Here is a 23,811-nt window from a genome sequence, read left to right as displayed (position 1 = left end):
AAGAGGCACAGTGTATTGATAAATAGAAAATCTGACACAAAGGTGTGTGTGTTTACTTAAAAGCTTATATTTACACCTTTTGCTAAAAAAAAAAACACCACACTAGTTTCTCAGGTTCGAGGTCTATGAGTATCATAACCCTGCTGGTTTTTATTGCAACCTTCTAATCATCTGATGTATACCTGGGATGCAACATGGATAGAGCCGACAGCCTGGTATAAGAAAAAAGAGACATATATACATGTATGTATGGAAGAAGGAGTGGATGTGGGATTAGAGTGTTTCTGTGTGCTGTGAGCCCTCTGATGACAGTAAAGAATATTTATAGCCCATTGAAACCACTGCATCACACGGAGTTCCAGCACTGGCCCTCGGGGATAGGAGGCTATGGTTTTTCATGTATTTTCACAGTGTTCTAGATACACACATGCACATACACGCAACCCCAAATACACACATACAAACACACAGACAATCTATAGAGCAAGCATGCTGTTACTAAATCTGGGTAAACATGTTGCATGGTGCTTTCACTTGATGTCAAGCTGTCAGGAGAAATAACACGCGACGTGTCCTGATCATCTCTACCTTGAAATCACAGTTGATAAAATTCTTAACACTTAGCGTGACTGTCAGCATTTGTGTGACAACCTAAAATTAAGATGTATTTGGGTTGGGTGGTTGTATTTGCGTAAAATGCCAATTCATCCTCATCCCTTCCACCTAGACAAACACACACACAAACACATACACATACACACACAGGGCAAAACCTGCAGATATTCACACTTAGAGTGAGTCCAACACACCCTGGCATCTGTGACTTTGAACTCTCGGAGGATGTACTGGGGCATGTTGTACTCAGCCATTGGATCCACCACAAAGTACTGGTACCTGGCTGAACGCTCCGCTGGCCAGTACTGATGGCACTTCTCCTACAAAAGAAGAGGGGAAGGAAAAAGATAAGATAAGTTATAAAGGACGAATCTTTATCCCAACACATTCAGGGGGAAAAAATGTCTTACGTAATGACTACTTGGAATACAAATATTGCATTAGTATTATTAGTATGGGTTGCTGTAAGTTAATAGTCATTTGGAGTCATGAGAAGATCTCTGCTTATGAAAAAAAAGGATAAACTAATCTATGGTTTTGAAATATTGTCAGATTCATCTTAGGTGGCAATATATTTACATAATTTGTGTTCTTAACTACAGTGATGATGTGCATGAGGGCTTTTTTTTATAAACTGTGATTATGGATGAGAGGTTGATAAAAGCTACAAAATGCAGCTGAGTGCTGTCAGCTTCATTTGCATAATCACAAAAAAAACCCTCAGTTGAAGATATAACTGCTTTAATCAAACTGCTACTGGAATCAGAGTAGGGTTTACTTATGGATTCACTCTTTGATTTTGTGTCACAGTAACATCCTTAAAATATCCTTACATTTTCTCCAAGGTCATTGATTACTTTTTTAATCTCTACTCTCAACTTTGTTGATTCCCAAACTATCATGAGTGAGGGCGATATAACAAAATATCAGAAGTGTACGTATATCAGTAAACTTTAAAAACTCAAGTATTTCAAAAAGTGTGACATAGTCATGCAGTATGGGATTTATCAGTATGGTTGGAATGCCACCAATTATTGACAAATCTGATACAGTAGCACGTTTCAACATAGATGCATTCCAGCTACAGTGATAAGGAAGGTACCCTTCGACCAAGTTATGGTTCAGGTTGGAATTAATTAATATTTGAGCAGTGTGACGCAGTCGCTTGACTGAAACGCCTCAGCATATAAAGATTGTTATCAAATAAGTTCAGTATGTGTATTACCCGTCCCATCTCTCGTAGCTTGGTGAGCATGACGACGATGGTAGAGTTGTGCTCCCACAGCATCCTCCAGAAGTCCTCAGTAGTCTCGGCCAGTGGACCCTGTGTGGCCAGATAGGCCTTCTGTGTTCTGAAGATGCAAAACCACACATAGAAGAGGCAGAGATTAAACACTACACATTGCAACTGGTATAACAGAGAACATCACAAAGCAAAAACTAGAAATGAGTGCAGTACCAGAGAGGTTAGTAAGGGCTGCTAATACAACCCACACCTAAAAACGTAACATCAGACAGGATATACAGCATGAAACAAACCTTCAGACACACATTTATTTGAGTAAAATTCGAAAAGGTTGGGGAAAAGCTTTCTGTGTAACTCCTTTTCGTGCTATGAAAGTAAAATCAACCATACCATGATAGGAAGCATGATTTGTAGTAAAGGGAGTCGATAACCAAAAACTAATGCAACTAAAAGCAGCCTTTTGTCCTTGCACTCTCTGTCAAAATGTCTCTGCAACAATACCATCAAACCAAATCCCTGCACTTTGAATATACATAGCAAATAATCCTTGGCAACAATCTTCTTCATCGAGCTATTTAAGCCTATGTAGATTCAACACTTTTTCCTCTTCCCCTCTTAGTGGCTCAATACAGAACAAGAGGGAGAGGGAGAGGGAGAGGGAGAGGGAGAGGGAGAGAGAGAGAGAGAGAGAGAGAGAGAGAGAGAGAGAGAGAGCTTGATATGCTCACAAAACCACAGATGAGCTCATTCACTGACGTGCCAGAGCTATGCTGCTGTCCTACGTGACTTTGGTCCTGCTGAGCTGTTATTTTGTTTAACAGCAGGTGGCAGCAGCGCACTGATGAGAAGAAAGGGAAGGAAGGGAGCTGAGTAATCCAACACACAAGCGCATGCATGAACGTGCACGCACACACTCACATGTTTGCAGCACATGTAAACTTGCATCCAGGTGTACGCATCTATGCGTGCAGTGGTTTTGCATGTGTATTCAAACACGCTGCTACACACACACACATGCACACATACACACACGCACACACTCAGGCACACACTGAGCTATGGTTGAACAACTAATGAAGGTGCTGCAGGCAAAGCACTAATGTGGAACCGGGAGATTAGAATATGCTCAAGGCCGCGCTCACACAAATAAAGAAACAACAGATTGGTGGAGAGGAGAGGAGATGGTATACGAGGAGGGGAAGGCAACCGAGTGAGGAATCAAATTAAAAAGATGAAAATAGGGAAAGAGAAATGCAGAGGAAAGAGGAGATGTACAAAGTTGAGGGAAAATGTGGAGGAGAATGAGAGAGGAGATGAAAAGAGTGAACACTGCTCTCTCCAGCTGGTCATTACAGCGCAGATTAGAACTGAGGAGGAGAGGAGAGGAAAGAGAGGAAAGGAGAGGAGAGGAAAGGAGAGGATATGATAAGAGAGGAGAGGAGAGGAGAGGAGAAACGGGGAAGATGAAGGAAACGAGAACACAGGAATGGGGAATGTAAGAGCAGAAGAGGAAAAAGGGGAAGGAAACTAAAGCTAAGCGGGGGGATGAATGCTAAATTTCAAATTGATAGCATGGACCCCTCTAACCTCCCCATAAAAGGGCCCCAAGCCAAAACAAAAACAATTCTAACCGTATCACACAATACTGACTTCTCTGCACACAGTGTCCCGATGAGCGCGCTGCCAAACAGCACAAAGCACTCTCTGCATCATCCCACATGACTGCAGTGCTTGAGGACATAGTGTTTCATTTCAACCTCATTACAATGCTAAAACTCCAGCCTGCATCGGAGCATATCCAGGGCTCTCGCCCCTGATAGCATAGCTGGAATCAATGGTTCGCCTCTCATTAGCTTAGCATATTATTGGCTTTTCTTGAAGGCGCTGGGGTGAAGGGCACTGGAGGCCCCTGTTTAGTTTTTATTTATGCCCAGGCTTTAAAAGCAGCTTAATTACACAGTGCCTGTGGTGCACACAACAGGTCCCCACCCGGATATGTCTGTCTGTGCCATGATGTTTGGATGGAAAATTAAGATGGCGAGTGAGAGAAGAGGGTGGGAGGAGAGAGGGAGAGAGAGAGAGAGAGCGGGGAAAGAGGGGCAAGAGACAGACTAAGAAGGAGAGCAACAAGAGACAGAGATAGAAAAAGCTAAAAAGGGAGGGAAAGGAAACAAATAAATGAGAGAGGCAGAGAACATGGATAAGAAAAGAAAAAAGGGAAGGAGGGGTTTGGAAAATAAACTCCATTACATTACTCTCTTGCTGCAATTATGCTATTTACACAGCAACAATGGAGGGTCGGCCTCTGTGGAGCAACTTCTCATTAACAGTTGGAGAAAGGGGAGGGTGGGGCTCAGGGGTAGGGGTGTTGTCTTTGTCAAGGCCCGGTACGATGCAGAACCTCATATGGACTGAATGGCATTTCACGCCCGCTAAATCCATCCCTTCACTGTACACTCCTACCGTAGAACATTCAGCTGTGTGTCTGTGTCCGTGCTTATATAGATATAAAACACAGAGCTGCCTTTTCTTCTTCTTCCCTCTAGGAAGCAATTTGGACTCACAGAGTACACGAGGACATGCGGTTGCCTTGATATAAAAGCGGTAGTGGCTCCGCAGATGAGAGCCACATTGACAGAGCTGAGAGTAATACATGCAACTGGATACTGCCCACTGCGGTGGCCTCATCTTCAATCTCCTCCCATACATTTTTATCCAGTCTACAGCGAATACCTATTGCGCTCTACTGTTTTCCCACACCTGTAACAATCTCTGACACCAGAAAACTGCAGACCTGTCACACTCAAGGTATCCAGGAAAGTATTAGAAGAATGGCACTTTTTGTTCATTTTAGCTCCTGACTCCAACACATTGGATTTGAAAAGAAACAATGACTATGAGGTGATGATTTAATTTGAAAGTCCACATTAGATGAAACGTGAAGAACTTTAAAAAATAAACCTAAATGAAAGTCACCATATTTAATATTTGGGAGCAAATGTATGATTATCTTTTCTGGTGATAATCAACCTGGTCTGTACTGCTTACATCACTTAAGTTTCTTATTTTGCAGACTTTTTGTCTGTATTAGTATTTTATATTCAGTATTCAGGATCATTGCTCTGCTGCACTGCCATGACATTGGGGGAATCCTAACCTGTTAGTCCTATCCAATATGGGTATAAACATCCTCAAATGCACAGTGATCTTCGTCATTTAAACATCAATGTGATAAAGTACAGAGAAAACAATTAAAATGTTAAATGTAAAATGTTCCTCTGTTATAATGAAACATCACTGGTCAAACCCCTCTCTTAATAACCCAGATCACGGTGAGTCCTGTGCTGACCTGTAGCCGTCGATGCAGCTGGCATTGATGTAGTCGGAGCCCTCGACGCCACGGATGGGCTGCAGGCAGACGCGGGTGGACTCAAAAGGCATGATGTTGACCAGACGGTTCTTGAACTTGTTGCAGGGCAAGTTGGCGCTGATGAAGCGTGAAGTGTGGGCTTTGGAGTTGGCCAGTCTCTGTTTAAGAGAAGGTGTGAAGACAATCGAGACAGGAAGACAAAGATGGAGAGGGGAATAAAAGAGAATTAGAATGAGTGACCTGTGACCTGGAGTAAACAAACAAGGAAGTCTGGAACACTTCGCTGTCAGGTTTCTATTCACACTCAAGGCTTCCTGTCACAATAAATAAATAATTCTAGAGAAGACAAGACGTCACAGAAGACTAGAGAATAGACTGGTATAATACATATCAGCTGGTAGGTATAACTAAGTGGAATGGAGCCCCAGAGACTGCATGCAGGACTGTAGGCGTGACAAGCTCAGTGCTGGCAGTTGACAGTGCACAGATGGACAGCACAGGAGTGTGTATGGACAGTCATGGTACTCCAGGAGAGTTTGTGTGTGTGTGTGTGTGTGTGTGTGTATGTGTTGTGGCCAGACTGTGTGGGCATGGAGGCTGTGGCCCCCACATACGCCGCAATCATTCTCTCACTCTTTCATTCTCCGTCGCTGGCAGGAGTGTAGATGCTATTATCACTTCAAACAGAATGGATCATGGTCATTACAGGGCTAATGGCGGAGCCGCGCTTGGAGGAAAGTGTGTAATAACATCACAGTCGATGGCTATTGACAGAAGGTGTGCGTGTGATTGCGAGTCACCTTGAGCACCAGCTGTGTGTACGCAAGAGTGTCAGTCATTTTGTAAATCTCGACATGGAGGTGTGGATGTCTGTGTGTGTTTCTGGGGTTTTATGGGTGCGTTTGTTGTGATACATTTTTCCCTGAAACACGTGTGTTCATGTGTACTTATGTCAGTGTGCGAGCTGCTGTGATGTCTCAGCAACAATGTCACCGAGACAAATTCCTGTGCATTGGCTTATTTAGTGAATTAATTATTTCCAGCACTGACACCTCTATATGATCACCTGGAACAACAGCAACACTCTGGACAGAAGGTCTGAATTTGCAACAGCAGTCTGTTGTACTTTTGTTGATGTTAGACAACAAAAGAACGAGTGAAGCCTGCTGCTTGCAGGTCACACTAGATTCAGAGATACATGCAGAATGGTAACATTATTTTTCTGATTTCTGTTCGTTATTAGCAAATAAAATTCACATCACTTCATGTGCAGAGTTCTTTTGTCAAATAGGCGTGAGCTTCACCACTTATACCTGTGGTGAAGCTCACGTAATTACATAAAGCCTTAAGTTTGACGTGTGTGCTTCAGTCACCTTGAACTCCAGCTCCATGGCGGTGACTGTCTCGCCAGGCGGTGGCTGGGTGAGTTTCTGGATGTGGGCGTACAGGTTGCGTGCCGGCACCTCGGTGTTGCCGCAGGTGGCGGCCTCCAGTAGGGCCTCGTGAATGAAGATGTACTGGTCCTCGGTCTGTACCATGTAATTCCTCTGGGCGCGCATGCACGTCACGTGTCCGTAGATGTCTACAGATTTTTCATGCTTCATGCGTTCCAGCATGGCATCGATCACAATGAAGCAGCCAGTCCTGCCCACGCCAGCGCTGATGGAGAGAGAGGGAGAGAGAGGAGGGGTAAGTAACATTACATTACGCTCTATCACTGTATTTTCACAGATATTCTTACATCTATTTATATGACAAGATCCACAGATAATACAATCACAAGTAAAACTCTGCAGAGATGAAGCTAAAAAACACAGATAACATTGTTTAATTAGAAATTCAAAGTCCTTGGATACATTTAACAAGGTATGGGGTATGTTCAATAATTTAGTCTCATTGTCGTGAGCCTTAGTATCGTCAAAATAAAGATGTGTCAAGATTCTTGAGAATGTGGTAAAACCTACCTAACCTACCTTATGAAGCCCATGTCTACAATGCATCACAAACATAAAACATACATGTATTGTGTTATAATCTACTTATACTCCTACATAATTATAATTATAAGCACTCTTAAATATTCATAATGCTTTATAAATATATAAGACCTGAAACATTTCTGCTTAACCTGTAGCTGTATATTTTACGTTTATGTAAATGTTTGATCAATAAGAAAAAAACAGGTGCAAATGATGCACTGGTGTTAACATTTGGTTAGTCTCAACCTTAGTATGGCTCGCATCCATACAGCGCTTTTCTCTGGCAGAACAGAGCTGGGGAGCGCTGGGATGTGTAGTGAGAAAATCAAAAAGTTGTGTCAAATTTGAGTACTCAATTTCTGTTATGACCCGTTAAACATATAAATTAATTTCACAACATTTTGCGTGTTGTTCTTGCATGGTGTTACGATGCAGGCCTGTGGCCCTGAGAGAGTAACGACCATGGATGACTACACACACTGGCCCTGGGCCATCAGCTTAATTCTTTGGCTGACTGGTTAGCGTAGCTGTCTGTGGTCTGGGAGACTGGGATTTAAGACCCAGTGTGGGAACGCTCCTTTGCTACACATTGGTTTTCTAGCTTCACTTAAAGCACACAATAACTACTTCGAGTAACTTATAATTGTAAGTTATGTGCAATTGTATAATGCATTACAACAGTGATAGTAATGCATTTAAAATTATTATAATGTACTTAGTAAGTCATCAGCAGTGATTAATGTTATGAAGCATTATGAACATTTGTGAGTACTTACAGCTATAACTATACAGTGCTACAAAATGACTAAAATGTTTTTGTATATTCATAAGGCATTGTAGACATGGGCTGCATAGAAAGTGTTACCAAGAATGTTTTTTGATCCAATCACAGCATCCTGAATCAAAATCGAATCAAATCACAAGGTAAGATTACCGGCACTATTATGTTTTCTCACCATGTTTGACAGCTGGAAAATGGAAATCATACTTTCCAGGTTACTTGATTTACACTCTCAGGTACAAGAGCTGAAGCAAATAAGGATTATCGCTGCAGTTTGTTCACAGACTTTGTGATTGCAGAGGCATCCTGACAGGCTTTACAAGTAGCTGGACCATACGCAACACAGGCTTATCCAGCCAAAGTCATGGGGAATCAAAAAAGGTGTTGACCTTCAAAATAGGATTTCAGCATCTCTGTTACATGTGTTATCCTTTATGGTGTATTGACAGCAATCTCTGATGTAAGAAAACTTCCTATTCTTTCTCGCTACTGTTCATCCAACTGAAATGAACAAAATCAAATATGACAGGGCACTACATAAATGTGATGGAGATAATGTCAGGCATCAAAACCATCCATAGGTAGATGATTAATAGTTCAGGACAAGAAAATAAGTATTGCTACTTATTGTGATATGGCTACTAATGACCAGTTAATGTCTTTAGCATTTATCACACGAACATTTGTAGTAATAGATAAAAACTAGAAGTCACAAGTACCCACCTGCAGTGAACCACCATAGGTCCTGCATCTGGAGGATTGCAGGCCTTTACCCGCCTTAAGAAAGCCAAAATGGGGGTTGGGTACTCTGGCACCCCGTGGTCTGGCCAGGCCATGAACTGGAACTGGCGCACCTCTCTCTTCTCACTGGAGCCATTCTGTATGAGTCAGAGTCAAACAGAGTCAGAAAGTCGACAGGTTTAAACTTGAGCTAAGTGGGATACCCTGACACAGAGAATTGTAATTGACTGCTTTCTACAGAGAAACCTGTCACACTGGGTAAAAATGCTTTGAACATGTAAAGGTCATAGTGTTTTGATGAACAGAGAGCTCAAATTCCTCAGTTAAAATTTGAAATGCACGAATGATTTAATTGTCAGAAAGGTAGCTATTTTAAGCAAAGGTTTAAAGTTGAATCGTAACTTTGATAGCAGCACATAATGTGCTCTACTTTCATGGCTGTGATCATTCTGCAAGTGTAGGTGTAGATAACATGTATAATTTTGGAATTGAACTGCGACAGTTTCTCTGAAACGGTTTCTTGGCATTGTCACCATTCCTGATTGAAACCAAGAAACTGCTCCAGCAGACTTGCATTTAATTAGGAATGATAATTATGTTTGAAACTATAAGTAACTAATGGAAAAAGAAGAAACAGAGAAGATATAAAGGACAAAACACCAGTCACATCATCACTGCAGTGAAGTTTCTGAATTAAAAACCCTATGAAATTAAAAATACATTTTCCCAGTTTTAATACCATGTCCCTGTGTTAATTGTTCATTTATCTCATATGCCAAATATATGCTCAAAAAAATCAGCATGAGACTATTTTTACATCAAAATCCCTGTCTTGATTTAAATCCATCTTATAATTGTACACCGCTCAAATATTGCGTTTCACTGGAACATACATCACAGTACAGAAGGTAAAGACGCCCTAACTTTGGTTTCACTAGAACTTAAAGAAAAATGAAATCTTTCATTTCTTTTTAAAGAACAGGGAGCAAATCTAGGATGTTAAAAACCAATTACAGCAGTGAAAAAACGAATTCAGTGGTAATTGCCTTTATCTGTCCTCAGAAAAATAAGAAATTACATTTTAAGTGTGACCCTGGTGATGATGAACTGCAATTACCTGCTGGGAACATTTAGGGGGGAACACTCCTTTATGAACCTGCTTTGATATTTGGCTAAATTAAAAAGGCAGTACTGTACCTTGTACAGGGCGAATGTACGGACGCTGTAAGTGGCCAACTCCACAGTGTCCAGCATGGTGACCTGGATCATCCCATAGGTCTCTGTTCCTCGTGACGGCCAGTACTGGTCACACTTCACCTGGCAGAGCAAGAGAGAGGGGGCACGCTGTGAGAACTGAAGTGCTGCTAACATCCACTACAAGCCTAGAGAGAGGCTTGTAGGATCACACTGATTAACAAGGAGGGAACATAGAGAGGTCAGATCATAGGCTTTGTCCATTGTCTAATTAAAAACTGAAGACTCTGAGTCAGCTCATGTATCTCCCAAAAAATGAGCAGCAATGAACTGAGCATGTGCATGCTCGTCCATGTGTGTCTGAAGTTTAAGTGTGCTTCAAAAGGGCATTATAAAGCCCACTTTGTCTTTTACCAGCCTGTGATCATTTTCAATTTGCAAATTGTTGGGTGGTTTGCAGCCCTTTGTCATGTATGCTTTTGCTGCATTTGTGATGATTGGGCGCTGCATTGTGGAGGGAGATGTGTCAAAAAGCCTGTTCTGGCCTGCCGTGACAGGACAGCAGGTTCGACCACCTAGCTCCATATATGCTCCAAACTGATTCAAGCCATTTTAACACGTGAACTCTGGAGTTGTCCTTTCACACATGTAGCAAACAGCAGGAAATTGTCTGTGTCAAGACACCTACTGGAATTACTCCAGGTGAGAGGTGCAGAAAGTCTCTTGTAATTCAGTGTTTTTAAGCTTTTCATCAGAAGTATATCACTGTACGAGAAATTACAGGAAGTCCTCTCCCCAATTAGCTCTAGCTTCACAGTGCTCACAATGTACAGGCTGTGGACGACAGGGCTGGCAGTCAAAGACGTCATATTTACTTTGCTGTGTATCTGTGAAAATAACTTTGCCACAAATTTCCCTTTAGTCTTTGTAGTTCGGCAAAGATGAATAGATGTTTGATTGGAACAAAAGAAGGCTTTAAAAACTGTTGGTAGTCTTATTCTTTACTAAGACATCTGCATGAACCCTTCCTAACTAGACTGATGAAGTGCACTAGTGGCTGTCATTGGAGTTTGGCTCTTGTTTTCAAACAACAATAATATGATGTCTGCTCTGGAGACATTGAACATGCCTGTCCTAAATGAGTTCTGAATAATTTAGAGTCAAAAATAGGCCATGAGCTTGCACAATGATGCTTCATTTGATTTTCGTAACACCTAATTTAATAGTTGTTGACTTGGTCTGGTGGTTTCTAGAAGCGATGAGTCATATCATCATCTGAACACTGGGAATAGACGGCTGATTGGTCTTGCTTCTGGCTTTCACGATGTGAAATTAATTCACGATGGATGTTTTCAAGACTAAAATCTTGTTTGGAAACAATTGAAAAGCTTGTGACATGTGGTCTGACTTTGTGAGGCAGCTTCAGTCCTCCAACTACCACATGTCCTTTTGAGGTAGACAAAGGACAGAGGTAACAAGCCGCTGAACTCATTTTCCATATAGAAACTGAACAAATGCAGACACTGTTTGAATGTCAGAATTGCTGCTACTAGAACTTCCTGTTATTGATTTGGATGACACGAGAGGAAGAGAAGTGGCGCAGGTAAGCTAATCATATTGATACTGCAGCACTGAGCTGACATTTGGAAGCAGCTTGGCGGTCTCAGCGAGCTGGTACAAATCGACAAATAAAATGTGCTAAAATTCACCCCCTCACATTTCACCTCCCCTGGTGACAGCTCCCATTCAGAAGAAGAGGTAGACCTTGCAGGAGAAACTCAATTGAGTGATGGGGAACCGCTTGCAGTACAAACATATGGATTAACAGTCACCTCTGTAATGAATATCTCTGTGCTGCTGTCTGAGGTTGGGTGGCATATTCTCTCTCACAAGCACATGCATAAACAGCTGTGGACACACACACACACACACTGCAGGTTTCACTATCATGTGTTCCTGCTTTGAACTTTCTTTCTCACATGTCGTTACCCGGCCTTTTGCAGAGGACACAGACCTCTTATCTAGACATACACCAATACACACACACATATATATATATATATATATATATATATAAAATGACACCAAAACACCAAAAAAAGTGAGTAATACCTCATTTCAAGTCCTGACCTTTTAGGATTTTAGTAACTGGTAATGATATTGTTAGAGGAAGCTGAAATATGCCTTATGCCGGATCTCATCCTATTTGTCAAGCTCCTGCTCTGTTTGGCAAAAGACAGCAATCTGACTGTGTGGTGGGAGGTTGAGTCACTCACCATATGTGTATGTCTTTGTGAGTGTGTGTGAGACAAAAAGAGGATGCGTTTTTATGTAAAAAGAGTGGACAAAACAACAGAATCACTGACAATGAAGGTATACCACATGTCTAATTTGAAGCTTTTGTGAGTTAATTATCTTATTTCATGTGTCGTCATCATGTTTTCACTTTATTGTGTGTCTGATGCAGTTTGCCAATGTGTTGTAACCGCTGACATCATTTGTCCACCTTCTAAATAATACTGTTGTTTTTGAGACTGACACACAGGAAATGTAATCAATTTAGTTCGCTGCTGCTCATACTACAATGAAAAAGTCATTTAAAAAATTGTGACAGACATGTATATCAGATACCTACTGCTAACTGTCATTTAACTTAACATTTACTCCTCTGTATCACAGAGGTAATTGTGATTTATATATACACCAGTGGGAAAACGCTGAGCTGTTAGCACATTTTTTCACAATATTAGGTGTTTTTTCAACAGTATAAATGTCAGCAATGCAGATAACACGTCTACGTGCCGTTGTGGAAGTTCACACTGGAGTTAGTCATCCTCTCCTGGTTTGGAAATCAAACTGCTACTGCGAAACTGACACACACCATTTAATGACGTCATACTGAAGATTTTTGTGGGCAGAAAATGTTTTCCCTGCTGGTGACTGGTTGCATTGATAGCTCAAAATTAAAACAGATGATGTTATGTTTTGAAAGATGGTTATTTTAAATGACTGCTCTTTTACAGACTCTCATTGTAGGTAATGAATCATGAACTCAACTTCAGGTAATGATTTTTTTTTTCATCTCTGAAAAATATCCATGGCTAGGGTTTTGGAAATGAACACTTTCATTACACTCTGTTACTTCCACTTCTTAGTTTGGGGACTCTCTCATTAGGGCATCGCAGACCCACACACTAATAAAGCACCACAAACTGGCAGGGCTCCATGTTGATTTATTTTCCCCCAGGAATTTATAAGCCTGATTTTGTGAAGGTAATTAAATAAACCCACCCCAATTTTGGATCTCAAGTTGCCCATGTGATCTGTTTTTTCCCCTTTATTAGCCTCAATGTATTTTTAGGAGCAAAACACTTTTGGGTGACAATCCTCTTAACTCCAACTTCAGAGTCTTCATTATGGTGCTGTGACTTCCCAGAGTGAGACTCAGAATGTGAAAACACTCATCTATGAAACCTTGGCATGGCGGTGCAAAAATAAAAGTATAATAAGAGTACAGATGTGTTATCATCATATGCAAAGTTGCCATGGTAACGCCACCATAAGTGGCAAACAAACAAACAACAGCAGGGGAAATGGGTAATGGTAAAACACTGTTATGCAATTGTCTGCACAAACAGATTTATAAAGAATTCAGGCAGAAGTTTTTAGAGATTGCCAAGGACTCAGGAGAGGAGAAGCAACAAGAAGCGATACTGTCCACAAACAACCAAAATATCCTTTGAAGTCCTTGTGCCTTTGATCAAGCTGACAAATCCTGCTTTAAAGTAGGACCGGGCGTCTATGTGCCTTCAGGCTTTGCTTGGTGTAACGTTACTTCCCAAATGTCAAGCTACATAAATATATACATATATATGTCAGGAAACTCCGATACATTTCAATTTCCAAAACTGAAAACTGAACTGTCTTTGAATTGTCAATTCTGATGATCACTACTTTTACATGACGGGCATTTGTTTTCCTCACAGTATTGCTGCTCTCCTCCATCCCAGCAGCCATCTGTTGCTTGGTTTGGTCACCTGATGGTGGTGTAAGGGGTGTGGTATCATGTGGAAAAATGACACCAGCTCCTAATCCTCATCTTCTGCCATAATGTCTGCATGCAAATATGTTTTGATGACAAATAAATATGTTCCTGTTTTTTTTCCATACTAGTTTAACCCTAATATATTATGAAATAATCAATATTTATATGTATTAATTATTATTCACAGCTGGATGATTAATAGCAATGCTGTTCTTGTGTGCATATAGCACATGCCTATAAATCAATACAATATGTGGCATTTACTTCTGTACAGAACTTTGGTCAACTTTGGTTGTTTTAAAGTGCTTAGCAATAAAGTTGGATTGGATTTACTGACAACGAAGTCAGTGTTTTTTTTTGCCTTTTTCATCAATGTTTCAAACTAAATCATAGTCTCTCTTCTTACCCGTGACTTCTCCTCCAGTCTGGTCATCATGACGATGGTGCTGGATCTTTGCTCCCATACCATCCTCCAGAAGTCGCTCAATGTCTCCGGCAGAGGCCCCTGTGTGGCGATGTAGGCATTCTGCTTCCTGTAACCATCGATGTAGTTGGCGTTGATGTAGTCACTGCCAGGAACGGCTGAAAGAGAGTGAGGCAGTGAAAATATTACTCATGTACTTCACAGTATGTTTGTTTGATCTTATCAAATTGCTCAGATTCAAATGTTAGAGTATTTTTAATTAAAAAATGTGATTCGCTGTGTTTCTGGATTTATGAAGCAGATAAACACACATTGTACCAAGATCATCTAATTCTGTCCATCACTTATAACATAGGGTACTATCTAATCTATATGTAATGATTCACACTATATACTATACGAAAGCAAAAAAGCTTTGTGGCTTGAGCTGAAGATTTCTAAAGCAGCAGCTACAGGCACAGAAAATGTCCTTGGTACAATTGAAAGAGGGCTCAATCAATAGCAGTCTTAGTCAAAAGGTATCTGAGGGGTTAAGTGCTTACATGAGCCCTTACCATCAACAGAGGTAAGGACTACTCTGGAGTGGTCGTAGGCGATGACGTTTGCATAGCGATTCTTTGGCTTGTTGACTTCCATGTTGGAGTTCTCCCAGGTAAACTGCTGGCCTGGATCAATGGACTGTGAGAGAAGTCAAGGAGGAAAATAGAAAGAGAGACAGAGGAGAGAGAAATGTAAGGAAAATGGAGAGGGAGAGAGAGAGAGAGAGATAGAAGATGAGAGAGAGGATGGAGAGACACAGACAAAAGAAAGGAAAGAAAACATTAGCACAAAAGGAGGCTCTTGAGTTTTTTACTTGTATAAAATACTGCCAGACAGATGGTAAAACGACCCTACTGTCTGCGGTTGCCATTCAACTGCAGTACACCATTTGATTAAACAGCCTTTAAATGGAACATATACCCACGTTGTGTCTCTTAAAAAGCCACAGCAGAACAATACAGGTAAGTGGTTTAATACTGTGTGGTACTGTGTGCAGACCCAAACTACTGTTATCAGCTAACAAAGCGTTGCTGCCTACGCTGCAACTACTAATGATGCATTAACATGTTAATAATTTGCGTGACATTTGATGCCTTGAATTCTAATGAAGCTGTGATGTAAGGTCATTTATTTTGGTGATTTAAACTGACCCCCCAGCTCTCCTGTCACCAAAAAAAGCAATCTGCCATAGATTGAGCCAAGACAGCCAGTGCATTCCTCCAATTTCGAAACCCTATTGGACACATTGATGAGAATTTTCATTTTGGCCAAGAAGATGAAACCTGCAGGCAACCACAAACACTCACTCCCGTCGTTTAGAGTGGCTACATCGAATTACCTGATTTTGAGAAGTCACATGCATGACAATGATTCCTCTCATTCTCTGCTTGTCCTTCTGTTCTCATCTTCTATTTCTGTTGCCTTTTCCTTTCTGCTATTTTTGTTTCAGCCCTCTCCCTTTCAGCTTTTCTCAGTTTTGAACCCTTTTCTACTTACGTCATTTGTCTCTTGGGCTAAGACGACAGTAGACTGCATACATATTGATCTGGTGAGATATGTGACGGCCTCCTATCCCTTGGGTCGATAATGTCACAGAGTCTCTTGTTATTCTGTATCGATCCCTTGCAGCTCACATTGGAACCATGTCCACTAATTCCCCAGACCTTTCGCCTCACAAATCCAGCAGGAGACAGAATGACACCTTGGAAATTCCTTCACTCACTTAACTTGGCTGTAGCACTCATTTAATTATTAGAGGTTGTTTTGTGTCAAAACTTGACAGCTCAAATACAACAATAATGATTGGATAACGGATAATATAAAAGGTGCAGGGTGAGGCCTGCAGAGAGTGGGGATTACGATCAAGTGATGGGAAAAACTGCATTTTCAAAAGTGTGCTAACTTTACCCCATTAGAAGAATAAAGACACTTTCTCTATTTATAAATCACAGCTATCGATTGCTCTCAAGCTCTCACTATGTTGCCCTTTTGAGTAAAGTGGCACCTATCTTGGTAAAAACGGGGCATACAATGTACACACAATGTTTTTTATACACAAAGTTTGCCTCAAGAGGAAAGCCATGTATATACATATTGTTTTGAACAAGATAAGAAAAATGTGAAGTGCTCATATGCAAGAAATCTTCTGCTGAAGTTCCAAATTGCTCTTCAGTCATGTGGGTATAGGCCTATTGCTGCTGATGAGCTCAGCACTGCTAATTTCTCTGTCTGTGCCTGCCAGTATGAAGAGAAAGATTTCATTTGCAGTCAAAACATGTCATATCCATTTGAGTGCTCAGTGAACACAGCAGGCACATTAGACTGACAACTAGCAAACAAGTTAGGTAGAGATGCTAGAAAGAGGTGAGAAGCACCCAAGGTATTCTCGCTGACAAATGAAATGCTTTCAAATGAACTTAATGATAGTGCTATGACGACTGCAGCGTGATATTGTTCCCTGTGATAAAAAAGACTGTCAGTGGGAGCTGCAGCATGCCTGATTGACAAATACAGCTCATTATCCAGTGTGCTCATTGCTTAGTGTGATGTGGACTGGCGTTGGTGGTAAAGGAAGTGTCAGGCTGCCTAAAACATCAGGGAGAGGAAGTGGAGAGGGCCTCTGCAAACTCTGTGCCTTAGGGTAAGGCACAACGGGAGCAGCCGGCGAACGTGACTGTGACAAAGCGCCATGAGCTCTGCCACAGTGCCTCGGATGGCACAGAGACGGACGACCATCTGCCGGGCCATGGAGGGGGTCTTCCCTGGCTTGGAATGACTGGAGTGGGTAGGGAATGGGGCTGGGCTGGTTGCCTACAGTCATACAAGCCCCTTCTCTGGCTTGATTCGTTTACACTAACTCAACAGGCCGGGAGGGCGATGTGTTGGAGAGGCTCTGAGCAACACAAGAAAGCACTTAATTGAGTGCAGACTTTTACCAAGGCCTAATTATCTCCCCAGTTAGCTGTTAATTTCACAGTGAAACATATACAAATCCATTAGAATCATATTCCTTGTGTTATAAAAATGCACAACTTTGCATACAAACATAATATGTATATGGATGTTATTACAGATTTTCTACGAGACTTCATCTCTCAGCATAATGCAATAAAACTCTACAGCACCACAAACTTTACCCTCCAAAATGAAGATAGTTTAAACAGAACGTGATAACCTCCATGAAAAGTAGGATTTATTGCAGGGCTGCTGTATTAAACAAAATAAAAAATACCCTAATCATAAAATCTGAGTAAATATGGCCTTAATCATATTAGACAAAATACACAAACAACGCACTTTAATGTAAGCACCACATATGGTTCTAAATGCTTATTTTTCATAATGGTACTGGGTTGATAATATAACAGTTATATAAGCCTATCAAATGGATATTTTCACAGATTGTCATTTACATAGAGCAGTTATTAAATACTGGATAAAGTTTTGGCCTCATTGATGCTTGGTAAAAGGTCATGAGATCACCGCCATGGCAACATATGGTGATCAGAGACAAACAGAAAGATGGAGGACAAACAAAAAGAAGATCTACAATCATTCCAACGATCTATCAATGTGAGAACTAGAGCTGGTTAGACAAAATGGATCGAACAATCAGAACAAATAAATAAAAGACAGAACGTTTTTTTGTATTCAAGGGTGCCTCTCCTCTTCATCTGGTCTTGCTCAGTCTCCAAACCAACTATGTGCCACTTTAAATGCAAATTTTTTTTCTTTTCTTTTTTTTTTTGAGAAAGAACACCGACAGGAGATAATCCCTCACTGAGTTGCATCGGAGAGACCGCAGGCAAAACAACATTCTTCAGGGAAACATCAAGACGCACACAGATAGCTTAAGCAACTCGCCACCTGCTAGTTTTGTGAAAAAGCATCTCATAGCATTTAATGTAAGTGTTGGTTTCCTGGTGGGATTGGTAATAGAGTTGTAAAAATGACTGAAGAATGTCTGTGAACGACGTCTTCCATAATCCATTAGAATACATGCATATGGGATCAAAGAGGCGTGCACACCAAACTTCCTTCCAGACACGATAACAAAGAAACACATTTATATGCTTGAAAGAGAGGGGAACACTGATACAGCATTAGTGCACGGCTCTTACCTCATACTCTTGGGAAAAGCGGAGGCCGTCATTGGCTTTCAGTCGCTCTATGTGGTCAGCCAGGTCAATGACAGGAATGGGCGGGTGCTCCCTCATTCCTGGGAGAGGAAGAGGAGGAAATACAAAGAAAAGAGTGAGACCTGGGTGTTCCTACATCAGACATGCACATCGACTTACACAAACACTGGTTGGACCACAGGGTGAGTGAGGCTGCCGGTGGGACCATGAGGTGGCTGTGTAACGGTGAGGAGAGTGCACTTTGTTCAACAATGCATGAAGAGGGGGGAAGAGTGGAGAAGAAGAGAGGGGAGTAGAAAAAGTGCACAAGTTGAAACAGGCTGGTGACATTTGGTGATATCGTCATGCTAAGTGAGGAGGACAGAGGTGGGGCTGGCACGGCGATGCACATGAGTGACTGGGTGAGCATGCTTCTGGAAGGAAGCAGGAGGCAGACATCTCTCTGACTCCACAATGCTCAATTGGTGGCAGAGGTGGGATCAGAGCAAGAACCCACAAGTCTCTACAAATCAGTCACACTGTCACTTCCCAGAGAGGAAAAAAAAACTGACTGGTCACCAGCCAAAACTCATTTCTTTGAAAATCTCTTTCCTTACAATAGACTATCTTTCGGCCCAGCCTGGAGCGCTTGGGCTGGATTAATTTCAAACAACCCCCCTGCCGCTCTCTAGATTTCTCATCGCCGGGTTATTGGATGATTTATTGCTAATCTACCGACACAAATTCCCCCTGTGCCTCTGAACTTGGCAAGGCTCTGCACTTAAACGGATTGCTGGAAACTCGCCTATGTGTTAAAAGTTAACTGTATACGATGCATGAGGACGCTCTCAAGTTATACACGCAGCATCATTAACCTTACATATAGCCTTAAAGTCACACAGAAATCAGAAAGACACATTAAAAAAAAGGTACACATTAACATTAGTGCCTTTGACTGAGCTCATCTGTAAGGTCATGGGGTCATGCTTTCAGATGAGCGACTGCTGCAGCCCCATCATTGCTGTAACGCTAATGGCTAATGGCTAATGGCTGGTAACTATGGCCACTGCACAAGATGAGACCTGACCAATTACACCAATTTAATACTATCACACAGGGGTCCTATGAACACATAAGCATCAGTATGTATGTGTTTGTGTGTGTTCAGCCAGGTCTTTTACAGCCATGTTGTTGGTTAAATGGAGAGTGAAGACATAGATAGCAAGGCTAATGTACAGCAAGTGTAACTGTCCGCTATGCTAAACTATCCATGAAGCCGTCTAGTCCGTTTGCTTCCACACCAAAAAGGTGTTAAAGGACACTGCTGCATCCTTGGAGTGCCAGATGCTACAAAGTTGTGGGCTTGCGATGTCTGTCAGGATTGCAACAAGGGAATGGGATCAGGAGCGAGTGAGAGAGAAAGATTGCATGTGTGGGAAATACACAGTAGGTGAGAGATCAGACTAACTTGGAGTGTTGGGGCAGCGATGAGAGCTGGGACCTGTGGAGAGAGGAGAGTCAAGGAGGAAGGAAGAAGAACACTCAATCAATGGAGATGGCTCAGGATCAGACGAGGGCCAAACAGTATCTGCAAATAACCTTTCAAGCTAGTTGGAGTGCACAGCGGGGTGGTGTTTGCCCTAAAAGGACAACTCAAGAAGTGCAGTTTAGGCTGTTAAACAGAAGTGCATACAAAGCTGGACTTTAAAATACTCCCCTGTGGTTGTTCAGTGTAAATTGCACTACTGCATAACAGGCACTTTGTTTTATCTTGAGGACAATCCCAGTCTGTTACAGATTGGGTCTTATTTTCCAAGTTTTTGCCATGATTTCTATCAGTTAGTATAACATTATAACCATCAAGGAAATTACTGGAATCTGGGAACATACTGGGCCAAAAATACGAGATTTCTGATGATGATGAGACAGATGATCTAAACCAGTTTATTTGGAGGTAAAATAAAAGTTACAATGAAGTTGGTGTGTGAAACTTGATGGATCTTTACAACTGACAGTTTGGGTGAATATTTTACTATTTGACTTTGTTTGCTTGTGTTCTTTGCTCCATTGGCCCGCGCTGTCACTGTATTCCCAGATATCAGCAATTAACCTATCATTACTGAAAGAAATAACTCCCAAAACTAAGACCCAGAACCAGATTTCCTATTTAAAATAGTGTGACAGTAAAGTATTTGCCAATACTGTCTGAACCAGGTCTGCAAAGGATACACCAGGGCAGCTATTCATAGAATCACAGGTGTGCCAGGTGTACAGCTGATCAGCTGATCTGTTTAACAAACCAACATGCTGGAGACATGAGCGGCAATCATCTGGACCTCTAACAACAATTAAAATCAGGGTGAGAATGTTCACCTGCTGTGGGTGAATCAAAGAGAGAAAGAGCGGAAGGACAGGGGAATGGGCTGTTCAGTATTCACTCAGTTCAGCCTTGGAGTCTCACACCTTTACACGAGTTAGACGCAGCCTTGGTGATTTTTGATAATCACTGCTCTTGAAGCGAAACAGCGAGGTGGAAAGGGAGTGAAAGAAAGATATAAATGTTGACATATAGAGAGAGAGAGAGGTGGAGGGAGAGACAGAGAGAGATTATCCTACAGGGGGAAATGGAAGACAAAAGAGAAAAGAGGTGGAGTGGGAGGATGGGAGAACAGGGCTCTTTTAAAGCGGCAGCACTGCTTAATTCCTCTGCAGGGGTTCAAAGGGGCTGTGTGTGCATGTGTGTGTGTGTATGTACGGCGAATGGGATCTTTAATAACCCGTGAGAGGGGACACACACATACACACACATGGCGAACCCACAGAAACACGCACACAGGCGTGTACACCAGGGTTGACATTTTCTCTCAGCTCCATTGTTCCCTCCGCCTGGCTCACCTTGACATCAGAGGCAGCAGGACTCATTACCAGCTGGGGGGAATGAAAGGAGCTCACGGAGGGAGGAGGAGCGAGGAGATCAGGAAGAGAAAGGCAGAAGGCTGATGCTGAGGCGGGCACCCTGACACAACTCACCCCCTCCCCCTCCAATCCACCCCACCTCACCACTGTGCGTGGATGGAATCTGAATTCACTCGACCTGACTCCACTCACAGCGTCCACAGCTGGGTATGATGACGAACAACATTTGTTTACTTTCTCTTACTGAACAAATGTTCTATTTTTGAAAACTGGTCAAATCTACAGCCTGAGGATAAATTACAATATAAGCAGGACACGTGCATTTCATACAGCAACCTCTGCTACAAAAACACTAATAAATCAAGAAATCCATCAAAAGAAATAAGAAGGCAGGCGCTCTTTGCAGAAGCCGATTGCTTCTGGAAAGTCTGTTTAGAGTTAGGATGAAAAAATAAAATCATTTCAAGATGCAATATCAATCGATCGAAGAAAAAAATGCTTGAAAATAACAGATATTAAGGAACACTATTAAAAGTATGAGCCCTGTTTAGATATTTTCTTTCAGTGTTGAAGGATAGGATTATCTTCTTTTTTTGAATTACTGACTGATGAATTTCAGAGAGGATTTTCATTTTGGAGTGAAGCCCCTCCAAATCTTCAGTCACAGAGATAGAATATACTTTTTAACCCTCTTTATGGTGGGAAATATTGACTGAGCACATACTGTTTTCCAGCAACATTCACATGTGGAGGTTTAATACAACAAACCTTCCTTATTTTACCACTTAGCGGGTCCATGGGTGCAAGCAGAGGTTAACTTTAAGGGCAGTTGCTGAGGGAAAGCAGAGCAAACTTTACCATACTGCTACATGTGTAATTGGTAGAACATTTTTTCATTACCTGGGGTTTGGTAGTTGAGTCTTCTCATCTCCACAGGGTCGGACGAGTTAGCCAGCAGGGAGTCTTTCACCCCACCTGAGTGCTCATCCTTAGGTAGAGGTGATGCCCGTTTCCTGAGGTGACAGAAACAGACAGTGGTGGTTTAACAACATCATGCTGAGGCCGCCTACATGCTTAATACACGCTCTCTGCACCTAGCCATCAATTCCTAAAGCTAACTGCAAGTGGCACTGACAGGATGATTAAGAATGACATCAATGTTTGCTCTAAATGGTTAGAAAACAGGGCTGAGGGAAATGCATTTTCACTGTGTTGCACACTTGATGAGGTCACTGGCATAGATAATGGTTCTCAAAAATGGTTCTGAGGACCAGCTATTCCAGAGACAGTAGGTACTGGGGCGTTACCCCCATTAGTTTGCTAACTGGAGTTTAATGTGTTTGAAGAAACGCCATCATTTTCCTGGAGTGGGCTAGGTTGGGTTTGTTTGCTGCTGGATAGGTGTACATGTGCGTGTGTGTTTGTGTGTAGCAAATATTTAAATGTGTGGATTTTGATGCCGTGTGTATGTGTGTCTGTGTGCTAACAACACATTGTGTTTACTGGCTTTCCAGATTGAGAGGAAAACAGGCGGATGCTGTAATTAGCTCATCAGCTGGGTGGCACAACACTGGGTAATTAGACCAGTTCTGCAGCACCTGCGCTGCCCAGGCCAGGCCTAGCTGAGCCTAGCATAGCACAGAACAGAAAAGGCACAGCTCAGACTGGCTCAGCTCAGTCGACCGTAGCTTTGTCCATCAGGCACAGAAAAAAAAAGTAGCCTGTCTGTATTCTAATGTTCAGACAGCCAGCATCTGTTGACATACACACACAAACAGGCACACAGATGTACACTTTCCACCTCTCTCACTTTCACAAACACACACACACACACACACACACACACACACACACACACACACACACACACACACACACACACACACACACACACACACACACACACACACACACTCATGCATATACAGCTGCAGACTCACAAGCCTTCTGACTGCAAATGGAAATGGGCGGAAGGCAGCATCAGGGCGCCCTGTGGAAATTTCACATCTCATTGCACTCCATTTGCAAGTGGCAAGCATGGGTTTTAGGCAGGAGCAGGGCCTTCTGTTGAAGCCCGATGTGGTGAGAATACATAAAGCTGGTGGTGCACATACAGCCTTAACACGGTCCACCTCAGCCGCTGGGCCTTGGGCCTCACGGCCACTCTGTTATCTTATGCTGCAGGGGCTTAAGCTAATGCTACCAGCGTGACGGCTATCTATGACAAGCATCTCTTCCTCTCCTGCCGCGAGCTGAGCCAGGCTGTATCCGGTTTTCCCAGAGATCACTGATGGTGCCGGTGCTGGGGAAGGAGGGGGGGGGGAATTGGGCATCTGTGATCTT

The 23,811-nt window shown here is 42.1% G+C and overlaps 1 protein-coding gene across 4 annotated transcripts in view; it reads right to left on the bottom strand.

Annotated features, from left to right (window-relative positions):
- Positions 1-23,811, bottom strand: part of LOC133990931 (receptor-type tyrosine-protein phosphatase F) — a 177,747-nt gene that overhangs the window by 3,666 nt on the left and 150,270 nt on the right. For 3 of the 4 annotated variants that reach the window (XM_062429355.1, XM_062429356.1, XM_062429358.1), the window contains 10 exons: positions 22,369-22,481; positions 18,556-18,653; positions 14,938-15,073; positions 14,378-14,553; positions 9,930-10,049; positions 8,715-8,869; positions 6,605-6,890; positions 5,211-5,389; positions 1,841-1,967; positions 810-935 (listed from right to left, as the gene is read on the bottom strand). In XM_062429355.1, the coding sequence (XP_062285339.1) occupies positions 810-935; positions 1,841-1,967; positions 5,211-5,389; positions 6,605-6,890; positions 8,715-8,869; positions 9,930-10,049; positions 14,378-14,553; positions 14,938-15,073; positions 18,556-18,653; positions 22,369-22,481 (1,516 nt within the window). The remainder of the gene's footprint in view (positions 1-809; positions 936-1,840; positions 1,968-5,210; positions 5,390-6,604; positions 6,891-8,714; positions 8,870-9,929; positions 10,050-14,377; positions 14,554-14,937; positions 15,074-18,555; positions 18,654-22,368; positions 22,482-23,811) is intronic. The other variant, XM_062429357.1, reaches the window with a different exon arrangement.

The sequence above is a fragment of the Scomber scombrus genome, chromosome 11, assembly GCF_963691925.1.
Source record: "Scomber scombrus chromosome 11, fScoSco1.1, whole genome shotgun sequence".
Classification (NCBI taxonomy): Eukaryota; Metazoa; Chordata; class Actinopteri; order Scombriformes; family Scombridae; genus Scomber; species Scomber scombrus.
Note: the sequence above shows the minus strand (reverse complement) of the source record. Positions and strands in the feature narration are given on the sequence as shown.